The sequence below is a fragment of the Tenrec ecaudatus genome, chromosome 11 (assembly GCF_050624435.1).
Source record: "Tenrec ecaudatus isolate mTenEca1 chromosome 11, mTenEca1.hap1, whole genome shotgun sequence".
NCBI lineage: Eukaryota > Metazoa > Chordata > Mammalia > Afrosoricida > Tenrecidae > Tenrec > Tenrec ecaudatus.
Window position 1 is genome coordinate 82,758,074 of NC_134540.1, and position 25,834 is coordinate 82,783,907.

Genomic DNA, 25,834 nt, shown 5'->3' on the forward strand with positions numbered 1-25,834 from the left:
TGGACTGAGATAAGAGTTGTATGAGTCACCAATAAAATGATTTAGAAAGAAAGAAAGAAAGAAAGAGAGTAAGAAAAAACGAACAATGAGGGGAAAGAGCTAATTAAGGGAATAAATACTCCAAACAATAGCAACATAATCTTTGGTTGTTACAGTCACTTGAACCAAAATTTGCTGAAAATATGTCTTGAAATAAAATGTTCTAAAGTTACCCCTTGTTAATCCCTCATATGTTTGTGTGCTAGATTGTTTGGGGACGATTTCCGGAGGCGGTTTGAAAGGATAGGTAGATGGATGACTGCCTCAGTGAATGGATGTTCTTTAGGGTGCACTTTAGACAGGACGAACTAATTCTAGGCGGAATACCAGCTCAGTTTCAATAAGCAAATGCTCTACCATAGTCTTTGAGATTTCTTCTTAGAGTTACTGAGTTAAGATGGTTTAACACAAGTTTAATTTTAAATTAAAATTATTTAGTGAGCCCCAAATGATTAAGCTTATATTTACAAATATTCGTGAAGTCAAATTTTCAGAATTGGTATGTTTCTTGCAAACAAAACCACATCGAATTGCGAACGAGAATAGTGTAGCAGACACTTGTTGGTAACTATTGCTTTAACATGTGATCTCAGCTTGCTCCTTTTCAAGTGGCACGGCATCCCTTAAGAGCAGCTGGTTTATTCCTGACTGCCTGTGTTTGTCTGGCTGTTGGCTGACTTAAAACATAATACTATATTTTCTTTAGAAGTCTTAATGAAGTAGCCTGCTGCAAAAGAATCCAGTAATGGCTTTCCATGTGGAAGGACTGATAGCCATCATTGTATTCTACCTTCTGATATTGCTGGTTGGAATATGGGCTGCGTGGAGAACCAAAAACAGCGGTAATGCAGAAGAACGCAGCGAAGCCATAATAGTTGGTGGTCGAGATATTGGTTTGCTTGTGGGAGGATTTACTATGACAGGTAAGTTCCAGTGCCTTCTGTTTCATGCTGCCAACCCACCCTTTGGCATCTCAGAGTGCAGGGGGTTTCAGAGTGGCAAAGCAAATGCTGCCCTTTGTTCTTTGGGGGCTCTTACTCCTTAATGCAACCAAGTTAGTATTCATCCTGCACATTAACACAGGCATGAAGTTATGACTTTCAGTTACCTCAAATTTTAATAACCAGTAAGTACTCATTGGTGATGGTTTTTAACCTAACGAAGCTTATTTGAGGTTAAAACAATTTCAGCTTAATTTATGTCCTGTTTTGAGAACTAATGGTCCATTTTAAAAGGCAATTCCCTTATGTAATGCATCTATAACTCTGAAGGGTGGGGGGCAGACTTCCAGGAACCTGAGTATAAAAGGGGAAAACTAGGGTGTGTCCTTGCATGATTCTCAAGCTCCCATCTGTGGCTCCCTCTCACGCAGACCCTCTTTGTGTTAGGAGGGGCTGGTGTTCTTTCCTCCGTTGCTCGGAAGGTGGTCTGGTTCACCTAGTATCTCTATTAATAAGCAAGTCAACGAAAATTGATGATATGCTTTTACATGCCTTGGCTTAGGACATTTGAAACCTCGGTTCTGGTAAAATGCATAGGTATAAATGGTGACTTGGTGCTATGTTTCTGTCCTATATTCTTGCCTGGTCATTGAAAACAGTATGGGGGGCACAACCATTTTAAATGATACCTTTAATCTTATTTCTTACACATGTAATAACATATTTTATCATAGAGCCTTACTAGGTTATAAATAATAACACGGAAAAAACATTTAACAAGAATTCTGAGCAACCTTTGGGAAAATAGCCCATAAGAGAGTATTTTCAAATGATAATTCATTTCAGTCTTGAAGTGCTTCTGAAAAAATGACTCACCCAGTATCTCTATTATTAAACAAGTCAGTGAAGATTGAATGTATGTTTTTACATGCCTTGACTTAGCTCATCTGAAGTCTATGGGTCTAGCAAGATGTATAAGTATAGATGTTTTCTCTCATTTATTCACAATATGTTTCCATGTTCATTCACATTATGTTTGTTTACCTCTTTGCCCATGATATGGTTCTATCTAATCTTTAGAACTGCATTATTGAATGAACTTTGGGATTAAGTAGGATCCCAGGTTACTTGGTTAACGAGGACTAGGGTTAGGTTCAAACCAGGTCCCTTGGCACCTCTCTGTGATATACCGCATGCAGCCTTCTGACTTCAAAATGCTATTGCTTTATACAGGTTCATTGTCCGTAAAGAGTCTTTGCCCTGCCCTCTCTATTATCCACCCATGCACAGTCTACACGCTCTGCATCTTCACTTCTCATCTTCCATTGTTGTACAAGCATTCCTCTTGTCCTTAAAAATCCATATGCAATACAGACTTTAAAGTGGAATTTGCTTTTTCACAAGAAGAATCAGAAAATTAGAACAAAACATGAAAATAAAAAATATAATAAAAACCACAAAAGTTCTTGATTTGACTAAAAAAATTGCTGAGAGGAATACATGAACTCCCAAATGTGAAAGCATTTTGTTCCATGTAAACTACTATGAAATCCTGTTACTCTAGCTTAATGGTATATTTAAAATATCCTTAAAGATGATATTCCAGAATTTGTTTTATCATTTAGAGTGTTATTAAGCAAAGATATATTAAAGTATACAGAAAATATTTAAGATAATTTTTAAGATATCATGATTGATCTCAGTTTTCAAACTTTTCTCTAAACCTCTCAGAATACAAAAAGAAATGTAGTCAATATCATCATTATTTAAAAACTGAATTAAATTATCTAAACCTCATAAAATCAATTGACTTACATCATCTGATTAAGTATACAGGTCAAAAATGTGGATTCTCCACCAATGTATTTCATTTAGTCGATATCTTGTTCTCAGTCAGAAACATGACACAAGACATATATGCAAGGAACAAGTTCTGGAATAGAAAGAAATGGATTGAGAGAAACTGAGGTGCCTTGTTTAGCTTTATATTATAATAGTTATACTCATTAAGGCACCAGTTGTCTTTCTGGACAAGAGACAGGAGACCTACACAATGAAAAATGATCACTAATAAGCTTTGTGCTTGTATGACCATCAGACCATTTATTTTGTGCAATGAAACATGGCTGGTACATTAGCACTTTCGGTTGCCTGCTCAGGAAGATACAGGCTCAGTACTGTGCCTAAAAGAATTCATTCCGCTCGGACCTAGTTTCACAGTCACTCAAAAGCCCCGTTTCCAATAAACAAATGTATATATGTTTTTAAAGCCCAGAATATGTATGGGAATTCAGCAGAACTTAAAATGAGAAAACCAGGTAAAAACACCTGTCATTTGTCAACCACCTATATAAAAACTACTTTGAAGATGAGACATTTTGGTAAATATCTACTGTCCATTCTTTTGTACATATGCTCTTCATTGAAATGTTCTTCAATTACTCAGCAATAAGATTTCTCATAATTATTATTAAAAATATTATTAATTTAAATAATACTGGATTGAATGATATAAACAGAAACATTACTACATAAATTTTATATGTATTCATTGCACTGATTTGCAACCTAATTATAAGATTTTAGAAAATTCTTTAGAATCAAATTTATTTAGTCTCAGATACTCAATCTTCTTATTAGTCAATACCCCACATCATTTCACATATATACACAAAGAAATTTTAAACATTATTTTGACAATGGTATTAAAGCATATACACTGCAAATCCTTACACTTAATTTTTTCAGCAAGATTCAAATGTAATGTTTTCTACTCATAGAAACTGGTGAGTTTGTATATATCTCTTGGTCCAATTATGTTTAGCCAAAACTTATTTTCCTTAGTTCTTTTTGTTTCTTGAACTTCCTTTTTGCTATTGTTGTTGTTAGGTGCCGTTGAGTCAGCTCCGACCCATAGCAACCCTGTGCACAACTGAGCCACACACTGCCCTGAGCCATCTTCACTCTTGCTCTTTGGCTTGAGCCCCTTGTTGCAGCCGCCGTGTCAGGCCATGTCACTGAGGGCCTGCCTCTGTTGGGCTGCCCGCCCCTCCACTTTACCAAGCACGATGTCCTTCTCCAGGGACTAGTCTCTCCTGACAAAATATCGAAAGTATGTAAGGCAAAGTTTTGACATCCTTGCCTCTAAGGAGCACTCTGTATTTCTTCCAACCTAAACTTACTTTTATGCTACAGAAAGGTTACTTTTATATTTTATTATCTATGCATTCCTAGATATCCTATCAAGAGATCCACATTAAAATGAAAAATGTTATGTGAGTGCACAGCCTTTTAAATGATTATGAACACAAGTCTAGGCCCTCAAAGTTAGGTTGATCAGTTGAGAAGGGAAAGGAAAAACTAATGTAAGAGAAACCACTACCTAGCAGTAGAATTGTCATCTCCACCCTTTATTTCTCCTCCTGAGAATTGAAGGTATGAAGCACATATTCGTGGCAATGCAGAGCAGGTATTCCAGATTCTCACATATCCTCAATGTTCAAAAGCCACAAAAAAGGTCATCCAATTGATTGTGACTCAAAGCGACCCTGTACAACGTTTCCAAAAACTGTCAATCTTTATGGGAGTAGACAGTCTCCTCCTCCCCCCAGGAGTGTCTGGAAGGTTTGAACTACAGATCTTACAGTTAGCAGTCCAGCACTTACCTGAAAGTGCCACTGTGGTTCCTTCAAGGTGAGACACTTCTACTGGAAAGAGCGAGTGTGCCTAACGCGCGTGCGCGCACATATCCTAGCCAACTCCTTGAGAGCAATAGCCATGATCAATGTGAGGAGATCAGTCAAATCACAACAAAAATCAATGAAATAAAGAGTTTTGACTGCTACAGAGGCTGGGATAAAGATGTAGAGATAATGGGTAATGGAAATAGATAATCTATTGCATGATTTTAGACTTCATGACCTAGCAATAGCATTAAAACGTGTTGATAATCAAATGCATTTAGAAAACATTTAAAGCAGCTAGTAGAAATATGTTAACCACAAATATAATGTAAACATTTGATTGACCAACTTTAAAAATGTTTTAAAAGGTGTCTATGATAAGTATACATTTTATTTAAGTTAGATGCTGTTTCCACATACAACCAGTGAAAAAACATTCTGTTAATATGCCATATTAACATTTTATGTTAATATTTCTATAATATGTCTTCAAAATATGGTGTGCACATTTCACTTGCAAAACATCCAAAATTGGACAGGTTATGTTTCCAGAGCTGATAGCTACATGGAGCTCTTATCTTGGATAGAGCAGGTCTGGGTGTGATAGGGAAGACAGTCTATTATTTCTCACTTTTTCAGCCACCTGGGTCGGAGGAGGTTACATCAATGGGACGGCTGAAGCAGTGTACGTACCAGATTATGGTCTGGCGTGGGCTCAGGCACCAATTGGATATTCCCTTAGTCTTGTTCTAGGTAAGTGAAAGTTAAATCTCCATGACTCGTTCATGAAAGCATTAAGAAAGGTAGTGTAAAACACAGTAAAACAACAAGTTAAACAATGTGAATAATTACTGTGGAAAATAACTACTGTTGAAAAAATGTTCCCTGAAATCTTTAAGTAGCTGTTACCAGAAATTATTGAGTAGTAGGAGGCTAATTCTTGGTTTATTTGATCCTATGTTTATGGACTATATAAGTGAAAAAACTCCATGCCCCTGTGGCTATTAGAACAGTGTCTTAATATAACGATGTTCTATTTCATTCAACAATAATGTGAATAAGTCATAACAATGATCAATGTGAATCATATCTGAAATTCTTTTTCTAAATCAATTAACAAAAGATCAAAAGTATTTCATCATGGAAAATTCATATTGGTACTTTCAAACTACTTTTATACAAAATGCCATCCTTTAAAAATCATATCATTGCGAACGAGGGGGAGTGCGGAGTAGAGACCCAAAGCCCATCTGTAGGCAACTGGACATCCCCTTACAGAAGCGTTGTGGAGAGGAGATGAACTAGTCAGGGTGCAGTGTAGCAACAGTGAAACATACACCTTTCCTCTAGTTCTTTAATGTTTCCGCCCCTCACTATCTCACTCCAAATTCTACCTTACAAATTCAGCTAGATGAGAGGATGTACACTGGTACAGATAAGAGCTGGAAACACAGGGAACCTAGAACATATAAATCCCTCAGAATCAATAGAGTAGCGATACCAGGAGGGTAAAAGGGATGTGGGGTGGAAAGGGGGATTGATCACAAGAATCTACATATAGCCCCCTCCCTGGGGTGCAGGCAAAAAAAAGTGGGTGAAGGGAGATATCAGACATTGTAAGACATGACAAAACAATAATTTATTCATTATCAAGGGTTCGTGAGAAAGGGAGAGGGGAGGGAGGGGAAAATGAGGAGAAAGCAGATATTTTGAGAATGACGATGGCAACAAATGTACAAATGTAGTTGACACAATGGATGTGTGTATGGATTGTGATAAAAGTTGTATGAGCCCCAATAAAATTATTTTTTAAAAACACCATTCTTATTCACAATATCCAAATATTATGTTCATAAATACAAATGTATCAAATCATTTTAGTAAACATTTTTCTCATCAATACGTTTCAATGTATATGCTTTGGATACGCTAGCTAGTTGTCCTTTGGGCACATACAATGCTAAGTGCACTAAGAAATTTATACTTATTTGCTAAATATTTCACATTCTAAACTGGTACCTTAACATATCTGTGTTTTTAAAAATCAGTTTTTAAGAAACTATAGCCTAGTAAACATGTTGGCAAAAGGTAATACTTTTTAAAATTTTCTTACAAACAATTTGTTAGGTGGTCTGTTCTTTGCAAAACCTATGCGTTCCAAAGGCTATGTGACAATGCTGGACCCGTTTCAGCAGATCTACGGAAAACGCATGGGCGGGCTCCTGTTCATCCCCGCTCTGATGGGAGAGATGTTCTGGGCTGCAGCGATTTTCTCTGCCTTAGGTGAGTAGGAATGGCATCTTGTTCTGTGTCTCTTTTGTTGACTGAACATCAAATACACAACTTTATTTTCTTCATTTGGATTTCTTAGATTTTTTTATTATTCAGACCACTTTCTGAGTCCTTTTATATCCATAAAAGCTTAACGGAAAATCCACATTCACCTGCAATCTAGCGATAAAGGCTAAACAATATTTCAACGGACCTTTGTTTTTAACCTGAATTGCATCATTAAATAACACTGACTTATCTTACAAGAATCAAAAGTGACTTTTAGAAGTCATGAATGATTTTGAACTAAGCTTTAATTAATTAATCAATACTAAACACTGTAATTTTTCGAATAATTTTTTAAAAGAACAATGGTATATGAGCCTGTGGGAAGTAGGGAACCTAACACATAATGTTTTCAGTGAAATAAAATGGTGGCTCAGTTTAAAATTTTGTAATAAATCATTTTGTTTGGGGGGGGTCATACAACTCTTATCAAACTGAAAATGATGATGGCAACAAATGTACAAATGTGCCTAACACAATGGATGGATGGATGGACTGTGGTAAGTCAATTTTTATATTCTCTGCTCCTCCAATAAGCCTCCTTTTGTGGACTAAGGACTTTTATCTCCCACTGCTTTTCCTTCTAATAATGTTTTGATAATTAAATAGAAAACTAACCCAAAGCAATCTGAACTCCCTTGAGAAAGGTATTGCATGTGTGTTTAAGAGTTCATTAAACCACATGTCAAAATCCTAGACATGAAGGATTTCAATAAGTTAATATCTTAAGTCAGAGTACTATGGCTTATGAGTAGGAAAATTAAGTATGGTGAAACATAACAAGGATTTCTCCTCCGATAGATCTGTCTTCTCCTGTTTCTGAGTTTCTCCTCACCTCCAATCTGATATTAGAGGTGAAGATTGTGTTGTTGTTAGTTAGTGTCATTGAATCAGACCCTCAATCAGACCTTATGTATAAATGAATGAAACATCCTGCCCTCTACTTTCGTTATGATTGTTCTGTGGAGTTGCACTATTTATGGCTAGTTCACCATAAATGAATAAACTCAGATTACTGATATTTCTATAGAAAGGAGATTTCCAATCACTGATTCACTTGATACCTCCACAGCTCCACCCCCCCATGCCCTACTGAGCCCCTATCTATCTCCATCCTGTCAGTTGTTCAGCTAAACTCTGGAATCTTATCCTGGAGTGCCTGCACTCCCATAACGTGTCTCCATCACTTGTCCTGCACCCCACCCTGTCTCCCACAGACCAGGATACCCCTTAACCTGATGAATACAACACGCTACCTGCTTACAGTTCTGCCCACTCCCAGTGTGCTCCACATGATAGCCAGACTCATTTTCCTAAAATGCAAATCAAGTCATGTCCAATTTCTTCTTATCAGATAATTCAGTGAGGTTCTGGATATTTTATGACCCAACCTAGATTGTTCTTGCTATTAGTTCCATATCCATTCCAACTCATAGTCAGCCACCCTATGTACAACAGAAGGAAACAATGGCTGTCCCTTTGCCCTTCCCACAATTGTTATGTTTAAGCCCATTGTTGTAGCTAGTATCTATCTATTTTGCTGAGGGTCTTTCCTCTCTTTTGCTGCCCCTCTACCCTGAGTGGTCTCTCTCATGAATAGCCCCCTCCACCTGTCCCACTCTATTTTGCAAAATTGAACTCCCCCTCTCTTGCCTCTGACACTTTGCCGTCCCAGATGCTCTCTGCTTTGAAGCCATTTGAGACTAACTAGTAAATATTCAACACATTGTCTTCCAGATGCCACTTTCTTACAATAGTCATTCCTGAACTTCATTTTTTTCCAATAGATTTTGTTTGGACCTGGTAGTTTTTGTACTATAGGATTTACTACTTCCTATGATTATTTACCTGTTTATTATTTCGTGTATAGAGTCTAACCTCAAAAGTAGATTATGAATATCTTCAAGTCATGACTGTGTCTTCAAAGTTATAACATTCTGACAAATTAGTGAAGAATGAATTACTACATTATGCCTATAATTTCTTTCAACAACAAAAGTGAAGTCATAGAAGGCATTGTCAATGTTTATTCTTTTCTCCTGTGTGTAATCTCATTATCTTGTAATGTACAGGGCGGTGAATATTTTTAGGGATCAAAGGAACCCTGATGGTGTAGTGGTTCCACTTTGGGCAGCCAAATGTGAGGTCAGCAGTTTGAAACTACCAGCCTCTCCATGTGAGAAAGACGGGGTTTTCTGCTCCTGTAAAGAGTTACCAATGGTGCTGAAGGAAGAAATTCAAGTAGCACCAAATGCAATAGGCAAAAACAAGACTCCAGGAATTGATGGAATACCCATTAAAATATTTCAGAAAGCTGATGAAGCACTGGAATTACTTATTTGTCTATGCCAGGGAAATAGGAAGACAGCTACTTGGCCAGTTACTGGACGGGATCAATATCTGTGCCCATTTCAAACATTATTATTGATATTACACATAAGTAAAATTTTGCTAAAGATCATCCAACAATGATTGCAGGAGAATATTGGCTTGGAACTGCCAGAAATTCAAGCCTCATTCAAAAGAAGATGTGGAACAAGGGATATCACTGCTGATGTCAGATGGACCTTGTCTCAAAGCAGAGAACACCAGAAAGGTTTTCTTGTGTTTCATTGACTACACCAAGACATTCAACTGAGTGGGATATAATAAACTGTGGATCGCCTTGAGAAGAATGGGAATTCTAGAACACTTCATTGTTCTCATTCAGAACTTGTACATGGATCAAGAGGCAGAGCAAGGTAATGCTGCATGGTGTAAAATCAGAGTTGTGTGTCAGAGTTTTGTGCTCTCACCATACTTATAAAATCTATATGTTCAGCAAGCAAACAGAGGCTGGCTTTTATGAAGAAGCATGTGGCATCCAGACTGGAAGAAAGCTTGTTAACACTCTCCAGCATGCAGATGACATGATCTTGCCCGCTGAAGGTGAAGAGGAACTGAAGCAGTTGCTGGTGAAGAGCGAGGACTTCACCCTTCAGTACAGATTTTGACTCGATGTGGGAAAGAACAAAATCTTCTCAACGGGACCAATAGGGGCGCCGTGATAGATGGTGAGACGGTTGACGTTGTTGAGGAGTTTGTCCGCTGGATCCACAATCAAAGCTTAGGGAAGCAGCAACCACGAGATCAGAAGACATTCTATTAGGTAAATCTGTTGTGCAAGACTTCTTTAGAGTACTGAAGAGCAAGGTTGCTACCCTGAGGGCTAAAGAGCGCCTGACCCAAGCCAAGGTATCCTCCATGGCCTCATGTGCACATGAAAGTTGGACACTGAATGGAAAACTGAAGAAAAATCAATGCATTTGAAAGGTGGTGCTGGAGAAGAGTATTTAGCGGTATGGACCGCTCAAAAGACAAACCTATGTGTCTTGGAAGAAGTGTGGCCACAGTGCTCCTAAGAAGGACGGTGAGATTTTCTCTTACATACTTTGGACATTTTGTCCGAAGGGAACAGTCTCTGGAAAAGGACCTCATGCTTGGTAAAGTGGAGCGGCAACGAAAAGAGGAACAGCCTTCCAGGAGAATGACGGACCCCGTAGCGGCAACCATGGGCTCGGGCACAGGAGTAATTGCAGTGCTGGCGCAGGACTGTGCGGTGCGCTGTCCTGTTGTGCACAGGCTCTCCATGGCTGGAGCTGACTCGAAGGCACCTAACAATATCAACAGACTTAGGGTCTCAGAAACTCACAGGGCAGTTCTACCCTATCCTATAGGGTTGATATGAGCCAATATAGACTCGATGGCAGTGCCTTTTTGAACTTGCCACAAAGATAAATTAATGCTAAGGAGAACCTGTTGTGTTAGTCCAGGTAGACTAGAGAAACAAATTCATAAACATGCATATGTGTATAAGAAAGAGATTTATATACAAGAGCAATTGAATATTAATAAAACACTTATGGCCCAGTCAAGTCCATAAGTACAATATTAGCCCCATGGGGCTAATATGTCCCATACCAATCTATAAATTCCTCTTCAGACTCACAAAATGCATGCAAAGGCACCAAATGCAGGAAGATCACAGGCCAGTGGGTGGAAAGCCTTGTGGATCCAGTGGTGGTGTAAGCATCTCAGAGTTGGCAGGGGTCTCCATGTGGTTCCTTCACCTCCAGGGCTCTAGCATAGCTCTATGTGTCTTCTAAACAGGAATGTCTTACAGGGTGTGAGTATGTGCCCCACCTCCAGTGAGCTATTTATTTCTTTAGTGCCTCCAAATTAGCTCATCATGCTGCGAACTGATTGACAGGCTAAACTCCACCTGTTTACTCTTAAGTTTCAAATTGACAACATATTATGTAGCTACCACACCGTTCTTGGCCCTTGGATTTGTTTCCCTACTTGTACATTTAAGAATACTAGCTATTTCAATAAAATCATGGGCGACCTGCTGGCTCAATATCCTTTCTTCAAGAAGAAAAACAAAACATCCCGAATGTCAAGTTCCTTCTAGAAGATCAATGAAACTGGGAGCTGCACCACTTTCCCTGATGAGCGATGCCTTTGTTTTGGCATCTAGGCCCTTACTCCTACCTCCTACAGCAAATTGAAATAGAATGATCAAACCTAGAGCCAGCCTGTAAATTATCAGAACAAAAATAAGATAAGATATTTTGCTTTTGCTTTATATATTGCAGAGTATAAACATATTACCAGGGGGTATCAGAGAAGACCTCTAGACTGTCAGGTATCATGTTATACTCCCTCTCCTTTCCTTCTCAAATCCCCAAATAATTTTCTCACTTTCTTGATCCCAAAGTGTTTAACAGGTAAGTGACTTGGGTGTGGGGTAAAAAGAAATCGCTTGTCCTTAAATACTATAATAAGTGCAAATGCTGCACTTTCCTGGTGCTGGACAATGATACTCAGCAATCACCACTTCTCTTGTAGCCTAATGAAACTATGGAAAAAATTACACCTTTCTTCTCATCTAGCTTCTCATTACCTACAAAGCAATAGGAATATATTTGCTGCGGGTTTCCACACCGGAAAATTTTGGTTGGATGAATAAACTACCTGCTGAGGTATCAAGAAAAGAATAGGCTGAATATCTAACAGAAATTGCAAGCTGTTCATGCTCACTGAATAGAAATTAACTTATACAACAGCGTTCTGAAAAGCGACTATGACTAATAAGCTGACAATTCTAAGCTAATCTATAGATATAAAGGATAATAATTAAACGCTTAAATCTGTTGAAAGTGGTTGTATGTACATGTACCTATTTATGTATGCACATGAAATATGTTCATGTCTATGCATAGTGAGCACACACGTATACCCGTACACATAGCAAGGAACAGATACTATGCTCTGGTAAGAAAAATGTGAGTATTTTGAAATAACACTTAATTTTGCTTCAAAATTGATAACGACATAAATCAGTTCATGTTTATTGGAAATGACTTGGCAAACTTAAGAATTGAAAAGCATAAATTCACTACCATTCTACTGTGAATGTAGGTAATTCACCACTGGAGTATGATAGTGTAAATTATCTATGTAGTGTTCCCAGAACTTTTTAAAGAAACTTATGTTTACAGATCTAGCAATTCAAATTCAGTAAAGTTTTCACATCTTAGAACTTTCCTTAAGATATTTGTAAAATAGGGAAGTGGATAGTCTACTGATTATACAGACTTGCTTTTTCCATGGCTATGAATGTGTATATTGTATATATTTAAATCAGTGATTTAGATGCTATAATTATTGGATATTCTTCTGATAGAATTAAAAATGTCTTCATCTGTGACGAATCCCATGCATTTCACCTGGAACCCTGGTGGCATAGTGGTTAGGAGCTGGGATGCTCACTGCAAAGTCAGTAAGCAGTTCAAGACCAGCAGACGCTCTTCATGGGAAAGAGGAGGCTTTCCTGTAATCGAATCCTGTAGTTACAATCCGAGAAATCCACACGGACAATTTTACCCTGTCCCGTAAGGTCACTGTGAGGGAGACTTGACTCATGGCAGTGAGTGTTTTTGGTTTTAGCATGAATTGTAGATGTCCACTACAAAAAAAAAATAACTATGCGAAGCACAACTTCAGGGATGAGTGCGCGAGTCTAGATGCATACACAGGGGTGTCAGGGAAGTACAGGACTGCTCAACAACCGGAAGAATGGTGGTTCAAACTCATGAGTCGCTCTGTGGGAGACAAAGTGAGGCTGTCTGTTTCTGTCAAGATTTACAGCCTTGGAAACCCTATATGTGATTGTTATGTGTCAGAATTGACTTGGTGGCAATGGATTTTATGGTGTGTGTGTGTGTGTGTGTGTGTGTGTGTGTGTGTGTGTGTGTGTTCATTGCCATGGAGTCACCTCTAACTTATAGGGAACCTGTAGGACAGGGTAAAACTTCCCCATTGGATTTCTAAGGCTGGAAATATCAATGGAAACAGATTACCACATCTTTTTTTCTCTCAGAACACAGAACAACGAGTGAGTTCTAACTACGGCCTAACTGACGTCATTAGGGATATGCATATACACACACATGCATATATAATTTGTTGTTTTGGTGGTGTTGTGGCCACTGAGTTAATCCTGACTTACAGTGACTGTTAGGGTTTTCTAGAGAAACAAAACCAGAATGTTAATAATGTAAATATATATATATATATATATACAGATATATATGACATAAGAAATAAACAGTTAATTAAAGTATAAAGCAGTACAAATGGCTCAGTGCAACTCACTCCCATGAGACAGATGTGAGACACTGCTGACCTTCAGATCTGCACCACCAGCCAGTCTTGCCTGCTGCGTCAGGGAGGTGGAGCATGAGCGCATGTGTTAGGACCCGAACAATGGTGAGCTATGCCTGGGCAGGGCAAAGCCAGAGGAATCTCTGGTGGAGGTCCATAGCGGTCCTGATGTGCAAATCGGTCATCCGACCTGGGTACAGGGGCGAAAGACTAATCGAACCATCGTTTGCTACCATTATGTGTAAGTCTGGGAACTTTAGAGAACCAAATCCACAGAAACTCATGTTTAAGAGAGAGTTTTATGTAAAGGTTAAGTGCGCATCAAGAAAACATCCCAACCCAGTGCTGCCCAAGCCCACAAGTCCAACATTAACCCATATGGCCAACACCAATCCAAAGTAGAACTGCTGCATAGGGCTTCTTGGGCTACGGCTGTCTTTACAGGAGGGGAGCTCAGCGGCAGAGAGGATTACACACTGGGCTGCTAAAGCCACAGGGCAACACAAGGTCAACAGCATGAAGCCATCAGCTGAACCATGGGAAAAAGATGAGGCTTTCTGCTCATATAAAGATTTCCAGTGTTGGGAACAAGTGCCGTTCTCCTGCCTTATAGAATCGCCATGAGTCAGATTTCACTTATGGCAGTGATTACTAGGTCTTCTACCACCTAGTAAGTTGAACGGTGTTTTTCTCTCAGCTGTGGAGCACTTGACCATTGCGCCATCAAGGTGTCTATATTTTACCTTACTTCAAATAAATAGAAAACAGTTTAAATATCAAAATTAAAATTCAAGTTAGCGGTTTTAGCCATCTGATACACTTAGCATGGAAAATATCTTGCTGTCCCTAAACGTTGCACGTCTTCTCAAACAGGAAGTGGAGTGCCGCGGACTCTTGAGCACCGCGCTCTAACGTTTTGCCTTTTTCAGGAGCCACTATCAGCGTGATCATCGATGTGGACGTGCACATTTCTGTCATCGTCTCTGCGCTCATTGCCATTCTGTACACCCTGGTGGGCGGGGTCTACGCCGTGGCCTACACGGATGTTGTTCAGCTCTTTTGCATTTTTATAGGACTGGTAAGTAATGGATTTTTAATTTTTTATTGATAAAACATTTTATGCTCACTCAACAAAAATGACTAAAAATGTATTTCCCATCATGATAAGTACACAATAAGTCACATATTATATACAAGTTTATATTTTTGTATGAGCTAATTCAATTAAAAACGCCAGACAATGTGTGAGAATTTGACGTGAAAGTGTGGCCTCAATTTGTTTCTTTTTTTTTTTTTTACATTTTATTAGGGGCTCATACAACTCTTATCACAATCCATACATATACAGACATCATTTGTATAAAGCACATCCGCACATTCTTTGCCCTAATCATTTTCAAAGCATTTGCTCTCCACTTAAGCCCTTTACATCAGGTCCTCTTTTTTTTTCCCCCTCATTCCCGCTCCCCCTCCCTCATGAGCCCTTGATAATTTATAGACTATTATTTTGTCATATCTTGCCCTATCCGGAGTCTCCCTTCCGCCCTTCTTTGCCTTTCGTCTCCCAGGGAGGAGGTCACATGTGGATCCTTATAATCAGTTCCCCATTTCCAACCCACTCACCCTCTACCCTCCCAGCATCGCCCCTCACACCCCTGGACCTGAAAGTATCATCCGTCCTTGATTCCCTGTGCCTCCAGCTCCTATCTGCACCAGTGTACAACCTCTGCTCTATCCAGACTTGCAAGGTAGAAATCGGATCATGGCAGCTCGATTTGTTTCTTAGACAAACCCGTAACTTTCTTTCCTTTATGAAGGAAACTTAGGTGTGATCATTGAATTTTAAAGTCAACACTCCCTCCTCAGAGCCTAAAAACTATCTAGTGCTAGTCTGCATAAATCTCTTCATTTAAAGAAAAGGTTTAATTATATAAGGTACTAGGAAGATGTATTATTATAAATCCCATATTAAATAGTACAGGTGTAAATAAATACCTTGTGAAATGAAAAGTACTACATAACTATGAAATATGAGTTGTGTTAAAATAAGTTTTAAACTAAAGGCATCTTTATCATTTCATAGATACATTACTGCTTTTTAATCTCACATCTTAATGCATAAATATTATCATTAGACATGAAGTAAAATAAGCACCTAAAAATATCAAAGGAAGGGTAGAGAAATGTGCTGTTTATGGTGCTTCTCCTCTGTGCGGTGCTATCGTGGGTTCTGTCGCATACATGACTGTATGGTGTGGGGCCTGCCCTGGTGTGAAGGCCATGGACTCAGCCTGCTGAAAGGAAGATCCTGGACTCGTGTTCCCAAGAATGCTCCAGCCACCCAAGGATTTGCCTTTATCTTTATCGTACTGAGTGGCTGTTGATGCTATTACAGTGTTTTATAATGAATCTTATATTCATTTTTCTGCTTTCGAATATCTTGAATAATATTCAGAAGAAAAATTTTCTCCTCTGCATTTTATTTGAATGTCATGAAATTCTGTTCAATCTTATTTTAATTAAATTTGATAATAATTCATTTGTTCAAGGTTTTCCATCTTTATTTTAATTGCCAACATCAAGAACACAGTGCTAAAATTCTGAATTTTCTCTAGTATCATCATAAACTTCCCCAAATAAAACAAAACACAGAAACAAATCTCTTTTCTGAATAATATAGGTGAGATGCATTTGACAATGACTGATGCACTTGGGATTTTACAAAACACCATTCTGAAAGATGAATGCATTTATTGATGACATATGTGATTCCTTATTGTTTTACATGAGAGTAAAACATAAAGAACACAAACATATAAATCATCATGATGCTAACATATATGATAGAATGTTCTGTTGCAAAATTCAATTGCAACACATTCTGTTGGTAGCAAATTAAGGATTTTTTCAGTTGGCACGAATCTATATATTATCTATTTTTTATCTTTAAATCTCTTTACTTGCATGCTAAATAATTAATCACCTTACACATCACTTCATCTCAATTTCTCTGATGCTGTGGATTTTTTTTCCAGGATCTTTCTGTCTCCCAAACTCTAAGTCTTGAGTTCAGCTGTTCGCTTCCCTCTCCCTTCACCTTCATGTTCTGTTGGAACCAATGTGCTGTGGAGTCACTGCTAGTAACCCCTGTTTAGGACCATTATACTGCCATCTTCAATGTCACCACTGTGCTTCACATCTTTATCTGGGTATTAGAGCACCACATCATTGCTCTGCCAGATCCTCAACTACATTAAAGCTAAGAAGAAATTCCACTTGTTTTCAGTTGCCTTCAGAATGACATACAAATTTAACTTGAAGCTCAAGATTTTTTCCACATGTCTCTATATGTTCCCTTTTCTTGAAGTCACCCCATTCCAGGAAACACAGGCATACCGCGTGCCCTCCCATCCCTATATTGTCACATATTACCGTCATGATCATCATCATCATGGAATCTTCTGCTTTTCCCTGGTTCAACTTGACCATCTCTTTTCTTTAAGGCCTCCTTCTTCTGGCTCTTAATAAAGTATCTAACCTTGAAGGTTTCTTTCACCTGCCATTTCTCTACCATAGAGTTTATAGTCATTTTAATGACTGGAAATCCTCCCCTTCTCCAAATAAAACATAACAAAATTATTATACGTGATGCTCTTCAATTTAATATTGTTTTCAGGTGACTTGTCATATAGTTCAGATGATAGAATGTAACTAATCTCAGAAGGAGACATTATCTTACTTTAAATTTTCTAAATCTGTATTCCAAAGCACCATACAGGGAATAAGGTTTCAGATCCTTCTCTGTCTTTAAAATAAAAACGAAAAAAAATATTGTGAATTAGGAGAGGAGGGTGGTACATTTCAGATCAAAAGTTTTTTATTCAACAACTTAAACTACATCTCAAACTTCCCAATGGCTTGCCCAGCCCCATCCCCGCCTGGTATTTCTCTGTCTTAGTTGGATGAAAAGCTGAGTTATGTGATCTGGCAGGAAAATAACTAAGAGTATTAATCTCTCCTATAGTAAATATTGGAAAGCATAGCCTAACCTCCTGACATCACTCTGTGGTTACAGTGGATCAGTGTGCCATTTGCATTGTCACATCCTGCAGTTACTGACATTGGCTTCACAGCTGTACACGTCAAATACCAGAAGCCTTGGCTGGGAACCGTTGCATCGTTTGAAGTCTACACGTGGCTTGATAGCTTTCTGTTATTGGTAAGTTATGCTCTGACCTAATGAATACAGCCTAATTAGTTCTAAAATCAAATATATATTTAAGACATTCATATTTACAAGCAAAATTCCCCTATTGGGTTAATAAAGCTATTCTGAAATAACTATCCTACTTTGAACGGCCAAAGAAGTCCTGGTGGCACAGTAGCTCCATGTTGGGCTGCAGTCTGCATCGTTGGCAGTTTGAAACTAGTAGCAGCTCCGTGGGAGAAAGACTGGCTTTCTACTCCGGTAAACAGTTACAGTCTCAGAAACCCACAGCAGGTCACTATAAGTCAGCATTGACTCAATGGCAGTGGGTTTGGTTTGGTATTGTCCTGGTGGTGCTGTGGGCTTGGTATTACTGTTTAAATCCATCAGCCACTATCTGGGAGAAAGATGAAGCTGTCGGCTCTGTCAAGCTCTGTAGTCTGAGATACCTGTTTAGGGCAGCTAGGAGTCAGTGTCAACTCAGTGGCAGTGGGTGTGGACTGGGTTATTGGAAAGGTGGAGTCACACATTGACCGTGGCAGATTGAGTCTCAAAGCTGGAGCACAAACAAGACCTTACGAGAAGTAGCCAGAGTGGTGTGTGTGGAGTACAGGCAGCGTTCCAGTTGTGGTTTAAGTTAAGGATCACTTCGTACTAACCCAATTCCCCACCTAATCTGTGAGCCAAGTCATCTAAAAGTCTTTACTTTGCCTTTTGGATGAAGACAATAAAAGTAAATTTCTTCTGAATAAAAGCAGCTCTGCCTTGAATTATAGAGTAAGCAAATTAGTGGTTTCATACAACATGCATGACATAAATTACTTTGAGGTTTGAAAACAAGAGTGTCCCACGACCGTTGAGATGAGATGAGCCTTGGGAAGCCAGAGCAGTTTGAGGATGTAGAGAACTTCGATTCCAAAATGAGGGCAGCTCATGCATTAAGGTATTACAAGAAAATCAAATGCAACCTACTACATTTTACTTTCTTTTCCTAATTAGAGGACTCACTCACTCACTCACTCACTCACTCACTCACTGCCATGGAGTCGATGCTGACTCAGGGCGACCCTTCAGTAGAGGGCAGAACTCCCGCTGTGGGTTTTTGAAACATTAGCTGACCTTGAAGAATACAATCCAAAACATAACCGCTATAGCACCAGGGCTGTCTTAAAACTTCACACACTATATTTGATTTCAAGTTAAAAATCGATTACCTTTATATAAAAATTTAAGAGGAACTGAGTTATTTTTGTTTCCTCTTTAAATCATTCACATTCTTTTTTTGATTTTACTTTTATTTATAGGAACTTGCTGGGTATTAGCATTACATAAATACAATAAATGTGTTTGTCCCCCCCCCCCAGCGTGGGTGTTGCATAATATTGAATACTTTCTTTTATTCAATTCAAAATTATAAAAGTTCTAGAAAAATGAGTGCCAAAGTATTGCATAATCATTAAAGGAGGAAACCATCCAATGCCCAGTTGATAACATACTTGTTCTCATGTGTTCTTGCTTCCTTACCAGGAACTCTTTACTAGCACAGACAGGGGCAAAAAAAATGTTCTTAAGTCTGCTTGGCAACCAATTATATGAAAGAAAAGAGGAAGCCTTAGAAATGTATGCTATTTTTTAATAATCACACCACTGACTGGGCAAATAATCCAAATAGAAAATCACAGACTTCAAGAGCATACTCCATGTGTGATACATAAAACTCATTCATTTCTGCCTTCACGTCTACAAGTATGTGTTGAACTCGTACTTTACGCAAGATGGAGGACTATGACTACAATCCCTGCAAAAATATCCCCCCCTTTTCTTAAGCACCCCCATTGTACAATCCTCTAATCACACCAGCACAGACCCCTCATAGCTTTTTAGGAGATTTGTTTTGTTTTCATCATGTGTAGTCGTTACTTTTCCAGGTATTGTTTTCTCTATCTTCACGTGATAACAGCCTTTCCACGTCACTGACCGGCCCAGACGTCATCACTGCACATTTTCCCTGATGACTCTGCCGCTCACCGTTACTCTCACATTTGCCCCAGCTCATTAACTGCTTCTCGATTTTGTGTCCATACATGTACCTTTTGGTTATATCTAACACATATAAAAATTATAAGCACATTTTGAATATAGGTATATATATTTTTCAATTCCTCATATTTACTGTACTAATGTATCATTGAAGCCATTTGGTAACAAACAACTATTTAATATTAAAAATAAGTTTAAATAGAACTTCGAACGCTTTATTTTGATGACGTGTAGATTTCAAAGGACGCTGTGCACACTCTAGTTTAGCGAATCCTGTAGGGAATGGGTACTCTCAGTAGCAAACAAACGCCGCGGAAGCCATGCTTTCCCACCACGACACCCTCGGAGTTTGACCTTGCCTGGCAGGGGATTCATGTCCACAAATATTTCCCCTGTCTTATTCATTCAAAGTAAGTCATACTTTCATAGTCTCAAGTTTTCCTAAGATTTTTATGGTAAGTACGATGTCCAAATGAAAACAAATCATTCTGATACCGCTTGAAACAGGTAAATAAAGGAAATGCAAAGATAAGGCTATGTAGCTACAAGGAAAACGAATGAGGAAATTCTGTGCTATCGAAAGTGTAAGTCTCACGATCGCACATGAATTACGATGGGTGGCAGGTGGGACTGTTTGCTAGCTTTTTGAGCCATGTTACTCTCATTCTAAATGTGATTCTAACAATGGAGGCTATTTGTCTCAGCTTGAGAAGTGAGTCCGTGTGATTTCTGTGCAGATTCTGGGTGGAATCCCGTGGCAAGCCTATTTCCAGAGGGTTCTGTCTTCATCCTCAGCTACTTATGCTCAAGTGCTTTCCTTCCTGGCAGCTTTCGGGTGCCTGGTGATGGCCCTCCCAGCCATTCTCATTGGAGCCATTGGGGCATCAACAGGTACATCTCTTGTAACTTTGCTAATTGACCAATGTAGGACTCACCACAAAGTCAATTAAGGTGCCTATCACATGAGGTGCGCTGCCTTCCCTCTGACTCCTATGTGTTTCCCTATCTGCCTATGGTTCAGCACTCAGCACATCACCTTATAGCTCACCAGGTTCCAGAGACTGGCAGACTGCTGCTCCGACAGTAACACAGTTGTGAGGACACACCTCAGATGTAAATATTTGTATTTATCAGCTAGATATACACTCAGCAATGGTTCTCAACCAAGGTTATGCATTGAAATCTCTTAGAGAAGGCAGGGGCATTTTAAAAAGAGATTTATCACCTACCCTGTTGAAAGAGAGAGAGAGAAATTTTACTTAAATTGTCAGAATAGAGCCAAGTATCAGTGTGTTTTAAGAAACTCCCTTGATGATCCCAAGTGCGGCCAGGAATGAGAGCGACTGGTTAGAAGACATTTGTTTGTGTTTATCTTGGTCACCAAAGCACCGTTTGAACGGGAAATTACTGCTTTATTTTTTCAGCAGTTGGTTAATTAAGAATTTTCTTTCCTAGAATAAAAATCTCAATAATTATATTGAGTTATTTTTATAACTCAGGCACTATGTAACTCAGCTTACTTATCAATCATCTGGTTAATACTCTCCATGTAGCCTACTTTTCAAAAACTTCTTTTTTATTTGATCAAACTTATTAATTACCCCTGACCTTTATGTTCATTTGCTATATACCTTTCATGAGCACTTATAGAAAATGTGTCAACTAAGCTAGATTTGGAGGCTTTTATTAAACAATGATAATTAAAGCAAATTAATGAATGCCTGTACTACTCACCTGTCAGTTTGTTGTACTGTTGTGGCTTAGAGGCCAATCATGGCTTATAGTATACATTATCCATCCCAGCTGCACATCCAGCAAAACATAAATACCCAACATGACGGCTGGCACAGAAAGTACTCAGTGCTTCCTTGACCATAACATGCCATTGCTTTCACAGGCAGAGAACAGCTGGCCATTTTATGTGTGTGCACCAGTATTTTGATTTTTTTATTTTAAGGATAACAAAATCATAAAAAAATTATATGAAAACTGCACTTCACTTAAAATAGGTCTGCCCTCTTCGTTGTCCTTTTTATAGCATCCCATGTCAGTTAATACATAAAATTGATTTTAGATAAGCTTGCCTTTGAACCATTGCAATGGAAGAGAGGAGAGGAAAAATGACAGAATCCAAGGAAACCCATTTTTTATTTGATATTGTGATCATGACGTTAAATAACTTCAGCAAATAAAAAATCAGCTCTATTTAGGTGCGGTCACAGATGCTATTGTATTCTTCAACTTGTACAATCATTGAATAGTTAAAAAAATCCCAGCTATTTTCAAAGAAAATCTTTGGTTAAAATCCTTCTATAATATACCAGAAACACAAAACTTTTATAAAAATTAACTTCATGCCTGCTTGTGCTTTTTATTCAATGAAAGTATGTTGCCCTTAATATAGAATACCACCCACCTCAAGTACGTGGAATTGTTTGCATGGAGGCTGATAACAGGGGAAAAATAATGTTGAGGTAGCTTTAAAAACAAGTTCCATACAGGAAGTCCATGGGTGAAAATAGCCCCCACTCTTGTCTGTGTAACTGATGGAAGCATTTACATATGGTAACTGAGCCACAGGGTTGCTCCGTCCAAAGGTTGGAGGAAAAGATAATTCACTGTAAGGGCATTTGCTCTCTACAATTCTCTATATTGTAATGTCAACTGATAATATACCTCACTATCGTATCCTGTGGGAAGGAAGATTAATTATAACCAATGTCCTTTGGAAGCCAGTATATATAAAGACAATTTAATTTTACTTACCACCCAAGTTAAAATGTATGTGATTCTGAATTTATGTTAAAGGTTACATAGTAAATAAGATGATCTCTAGATGGACAAAGAATTGTGGCACTTTGGGTTGATGGTTATTGTTGTGTCTATTCAACAGACTGGAACCAGACTGCATATGGGTTTCCAGATCCCAAGGATAAGGAAGAAGCAGACATGATCTTACCAATTGTTCTGCAATACCTCTGCCCCGTGTACATCTCGTTCTTTGGCCTCGGTGCAGTTTCTGCGGCTGTTATGTCCTCGGCAGACTCTTCCATCTTATCAGCAAGTTCAATGTTTGCTCGGAATATCTACCAGCTTTCATTCAGACAAAATGTAAGAGCAGTCTTTTACAGCTTCTAATTCTTATTGCCATTGTTGTTACTCTATTTATTTATATATAGGATTATATACTTACTAATCATCTAATAAAATCAGATTTTAATGAGGTAATCTCCCCCTGTATGAAGGATCATAAAAGAAGAGTACAAAATCATATTACGTATTAGAAAATAGATCTTCAATAAGCATCAAAAGGGGGAGTGTAGATCATTGCTTCCTTTAAACATAGAAGACTATAATTAGTGATGATGAATATTAATAATGATGAAAATGAGCATCAGTGATGAATATTTCTCAAGTTAATACTGAAGGGAGCCAATCAATATAACTATTTCAAGTAGTACAGTTAGGTTTCTATAGTTCAAAGTTTAGTTTTCTGATGAAAGTGTAATGAAACCTGAAATTTTCAAACAGAAAAATTCATACAATTAAATACTATAGGAAACTTGGGGATCCTGAGAGAAGTCAAATATGGTGAGAAAATTATTCCACCCAGTACTTTTGTGATGTCTGTCCAGCCTGTCCCCTGAGCCCCCAAGTCTATCCTTATCGGGACATATTTCTACTTGGTTTTCTTTCTTGAGTCCAGTTGTACATGACAGCATGACGTTGTAGTAACGTAGGCACCCTGGGGGTGGCGTAGGTCAGGCCTTGGGTTGCAATTTGCCACCCACCCACTCTTGCCTCTGGAGAAAGTCTTCTTTCAAAAGATTGATGCTCTCAGAAACTCTGTGTTCTGCAGAATCCACGTCCTAGAACCGATCCGGGGGCAATGATTGGGGTGGTCATTTGGAAGCCAGAGTTCCTCTTCACCCCCTTCCCTTGATCCCTGTGCATTGTAGCTACCCTTGCAACAGAAAGGGGCTCAGCTGCTTCCCTGGAAGGAACCCCGTGGCGCCAGCCCTGTGTAAGGGCTTCAGGCAGTGGTGAGCTTTAAATGTCATAAGGCTCCAACAGCGAGGAAGCAAGAATGGTCTCCACTCCTCCCTTTGACTTTCACTGAAGAACTATTTTCTAATATGGAAAATAAAAGAAATCCTTTCTTACTTTTTTATAATCTTCTTTTGTAATCCTTCATACAGGGGGAGATGACCCAATTAGCAAAGTAAGCACAGAGTTACTTTTGCTTATTTACTAATCTGTAGTGAATAGTTTTACCATGTAAAAAAAAAAGATCAAACTCTTCACTCCACCTTAGTAAGTAAATATAAGTAAGCCCACGCTTACCTTGCTTACTGGGTACACAATCCCTGCCAGGGACTGAAAGTTTGGGAAGATGTTTTGATTCTATAGGAAAGTTCTGTGGAGTTGGGAGTGAGTAGATGCCAGCCATACTTATAAATAGAATCTGTCATCTTGTGAAAAAAAAGTGTGAAGTCATCACTACAGATTAGTAAGTAAGCACAAGTAGACCTATGCTTACTTTACTTATTGGGTAGCCTGGCACTGCCTCCATGATACCACAGTAGTTATGCAATTTCATTCCCCCACCTACCCCTAGCCCCCTACCCACTTCATAAAGGGGAAAGACTCAGGTATTGTAGGGTTCATTCATGGAGTAGACATATCAAAACAAACTCACACTCATGGCCATTGAGGTGATCACGACTCTTCCTGACCCCATGGAAGAAGGGAGAGCTGCACCTGTGGGCTTTGGACGCTGTAAGTCTTTGTGGGAGTAGAATCCCGCATCGTTCTCCCTGGTGCAATATAGCACACATAAACTCCTTGCATAAGCCCACCTAGGAAAACACCTTGATCGTCTGCTTTGGTGATGGTCCCACGAAGGGAATTATTTAGACCAGTTTTAAAGCACAGATTTCTGTCTCAATTTCTGCTTACACGAGGCAACATGTTGTGTGAAAAGCTGACGCTATGACAATTTCTTACAGGCATCTGACAAGGAAATTGTTTGGGTCATGAGAATCACTGTCCTAGTGTTCGGAGCGTCGGCGACGGCCATGGCCTTGCTAACCAAGACTGTGTACGGGCTGTGGTACCTCAGTTCGGACCTTGTCTACATTATCATCTTCCCACAGCTGCTCTGTGTGCTCTTTGTCAAGGGAACCAACACGTATGGGGCCGTGGCAGGTTATATTTCTGGCCTTTTTCTGAGAATAACTGGAGGGGAACCGTATTTATATCTGCAGCCCTTGATCTTTTACCCCGGGTATTATTCTGATAAGAATGGCATATATAATCAGAGATTCCCATTTAAAACGTTTGCAATGCTTAGTGCCTTCTTAGCCAACATTTGCATCTCTTATCTAGCCAAGTACCTATTTGAAAGTGGAACCTTGCCACCAAAATTAGATGTATTTGATGCTGTTGTTGCAAGACACAGTGAAGAAAATATGGATAAGACAATTCTGGTCAGAAATGAAAACATTAAACTAAATGAACTTGCGCCCGTGAAGCCTCGGCAGAGCCTAACTCTCAGTTCAACATTCACCAATAGAGAGGCCCTCCTTGACATTGACTCCAGCCCAGAAGGATCTGGGACTGAAGATAACTTGCAATGACCCCCAATAAAACACGCCTTTCCCAAACAGAGCATCATCCTAGGGTAGTTCTGGAAAGAAGGTTTGCATCATATATGTACATACGCGTATTTAAAAAATAAACATGGTTCGGGCATATAAAAATCCCCGTCAAGTGCAACTGCATCAATGTCAGTCAAGCTAGAAGGAACCGCCCATGAAAGCAATGACTTCCTTTCTTAGCCATTTTGAGTTTCATGCTAGTCTCCTGAGTTTCAGGGA

The 25,834-nt window shown here is 38.9% G+C and overlaps 1 protein-coding gene across 1 annotated transcript; it reads left to right on the forward strand.

Annotated features, from left to right (window-relative positions):
- The first annotated feature begins 784 nt into the window (after positions 1-784).
- On the forward strand, positions 785-25,594 carry SLC5A7 (solute carrier family 5 member 7). Its single transcript, XM_075562580.1, has 8 exons — positions 785-962; positions 5,303-5,416; positions 6,791-6,946; positions 14,638-14,786; positions 17,784-17,927; positions 20,693-20,846; positions 22,849-23,066; positions 24,965-25,594. The coding sequence occupies exons 1-8, from the start codon at positions 785-787 to the stop codon at positions 25,592-25,594; spliced, it is 1,743 nt and encodes a 580-aa protein (XP_075418695.1).
- The last annotated feature ends 240 nt before the right edge of the window (positions 25,595-25,834 follow it).

What these genes read in the sequence shown, in the direction of transcription:
- SLC5A7 (XM_075562580.1), top strand. Translation starts at nt 785, where the DNA reads ATGGCTTTCCATGTGGAAGGACTGATAGCCATCATTGTATTCTACCTT. An exon ending in AGCGATTTTCTCTGCCTTAG is followed by an intron (nt 6,947 to 14,637) that starts GTGAGTAGGAAT and finishes TGCCTTTTTCAG; the next exon opens with GAGCCACTATCAGCGTGATC. An exon ending in AGCTTTCATTCAGACAAAAT is followed by an intron (nt 23,067 to 24,964) that starts GTAAGAGCAGTC and finishes AATTTCTTACAG; the next exon opens with GCATCTGACAAGGAAATTGT.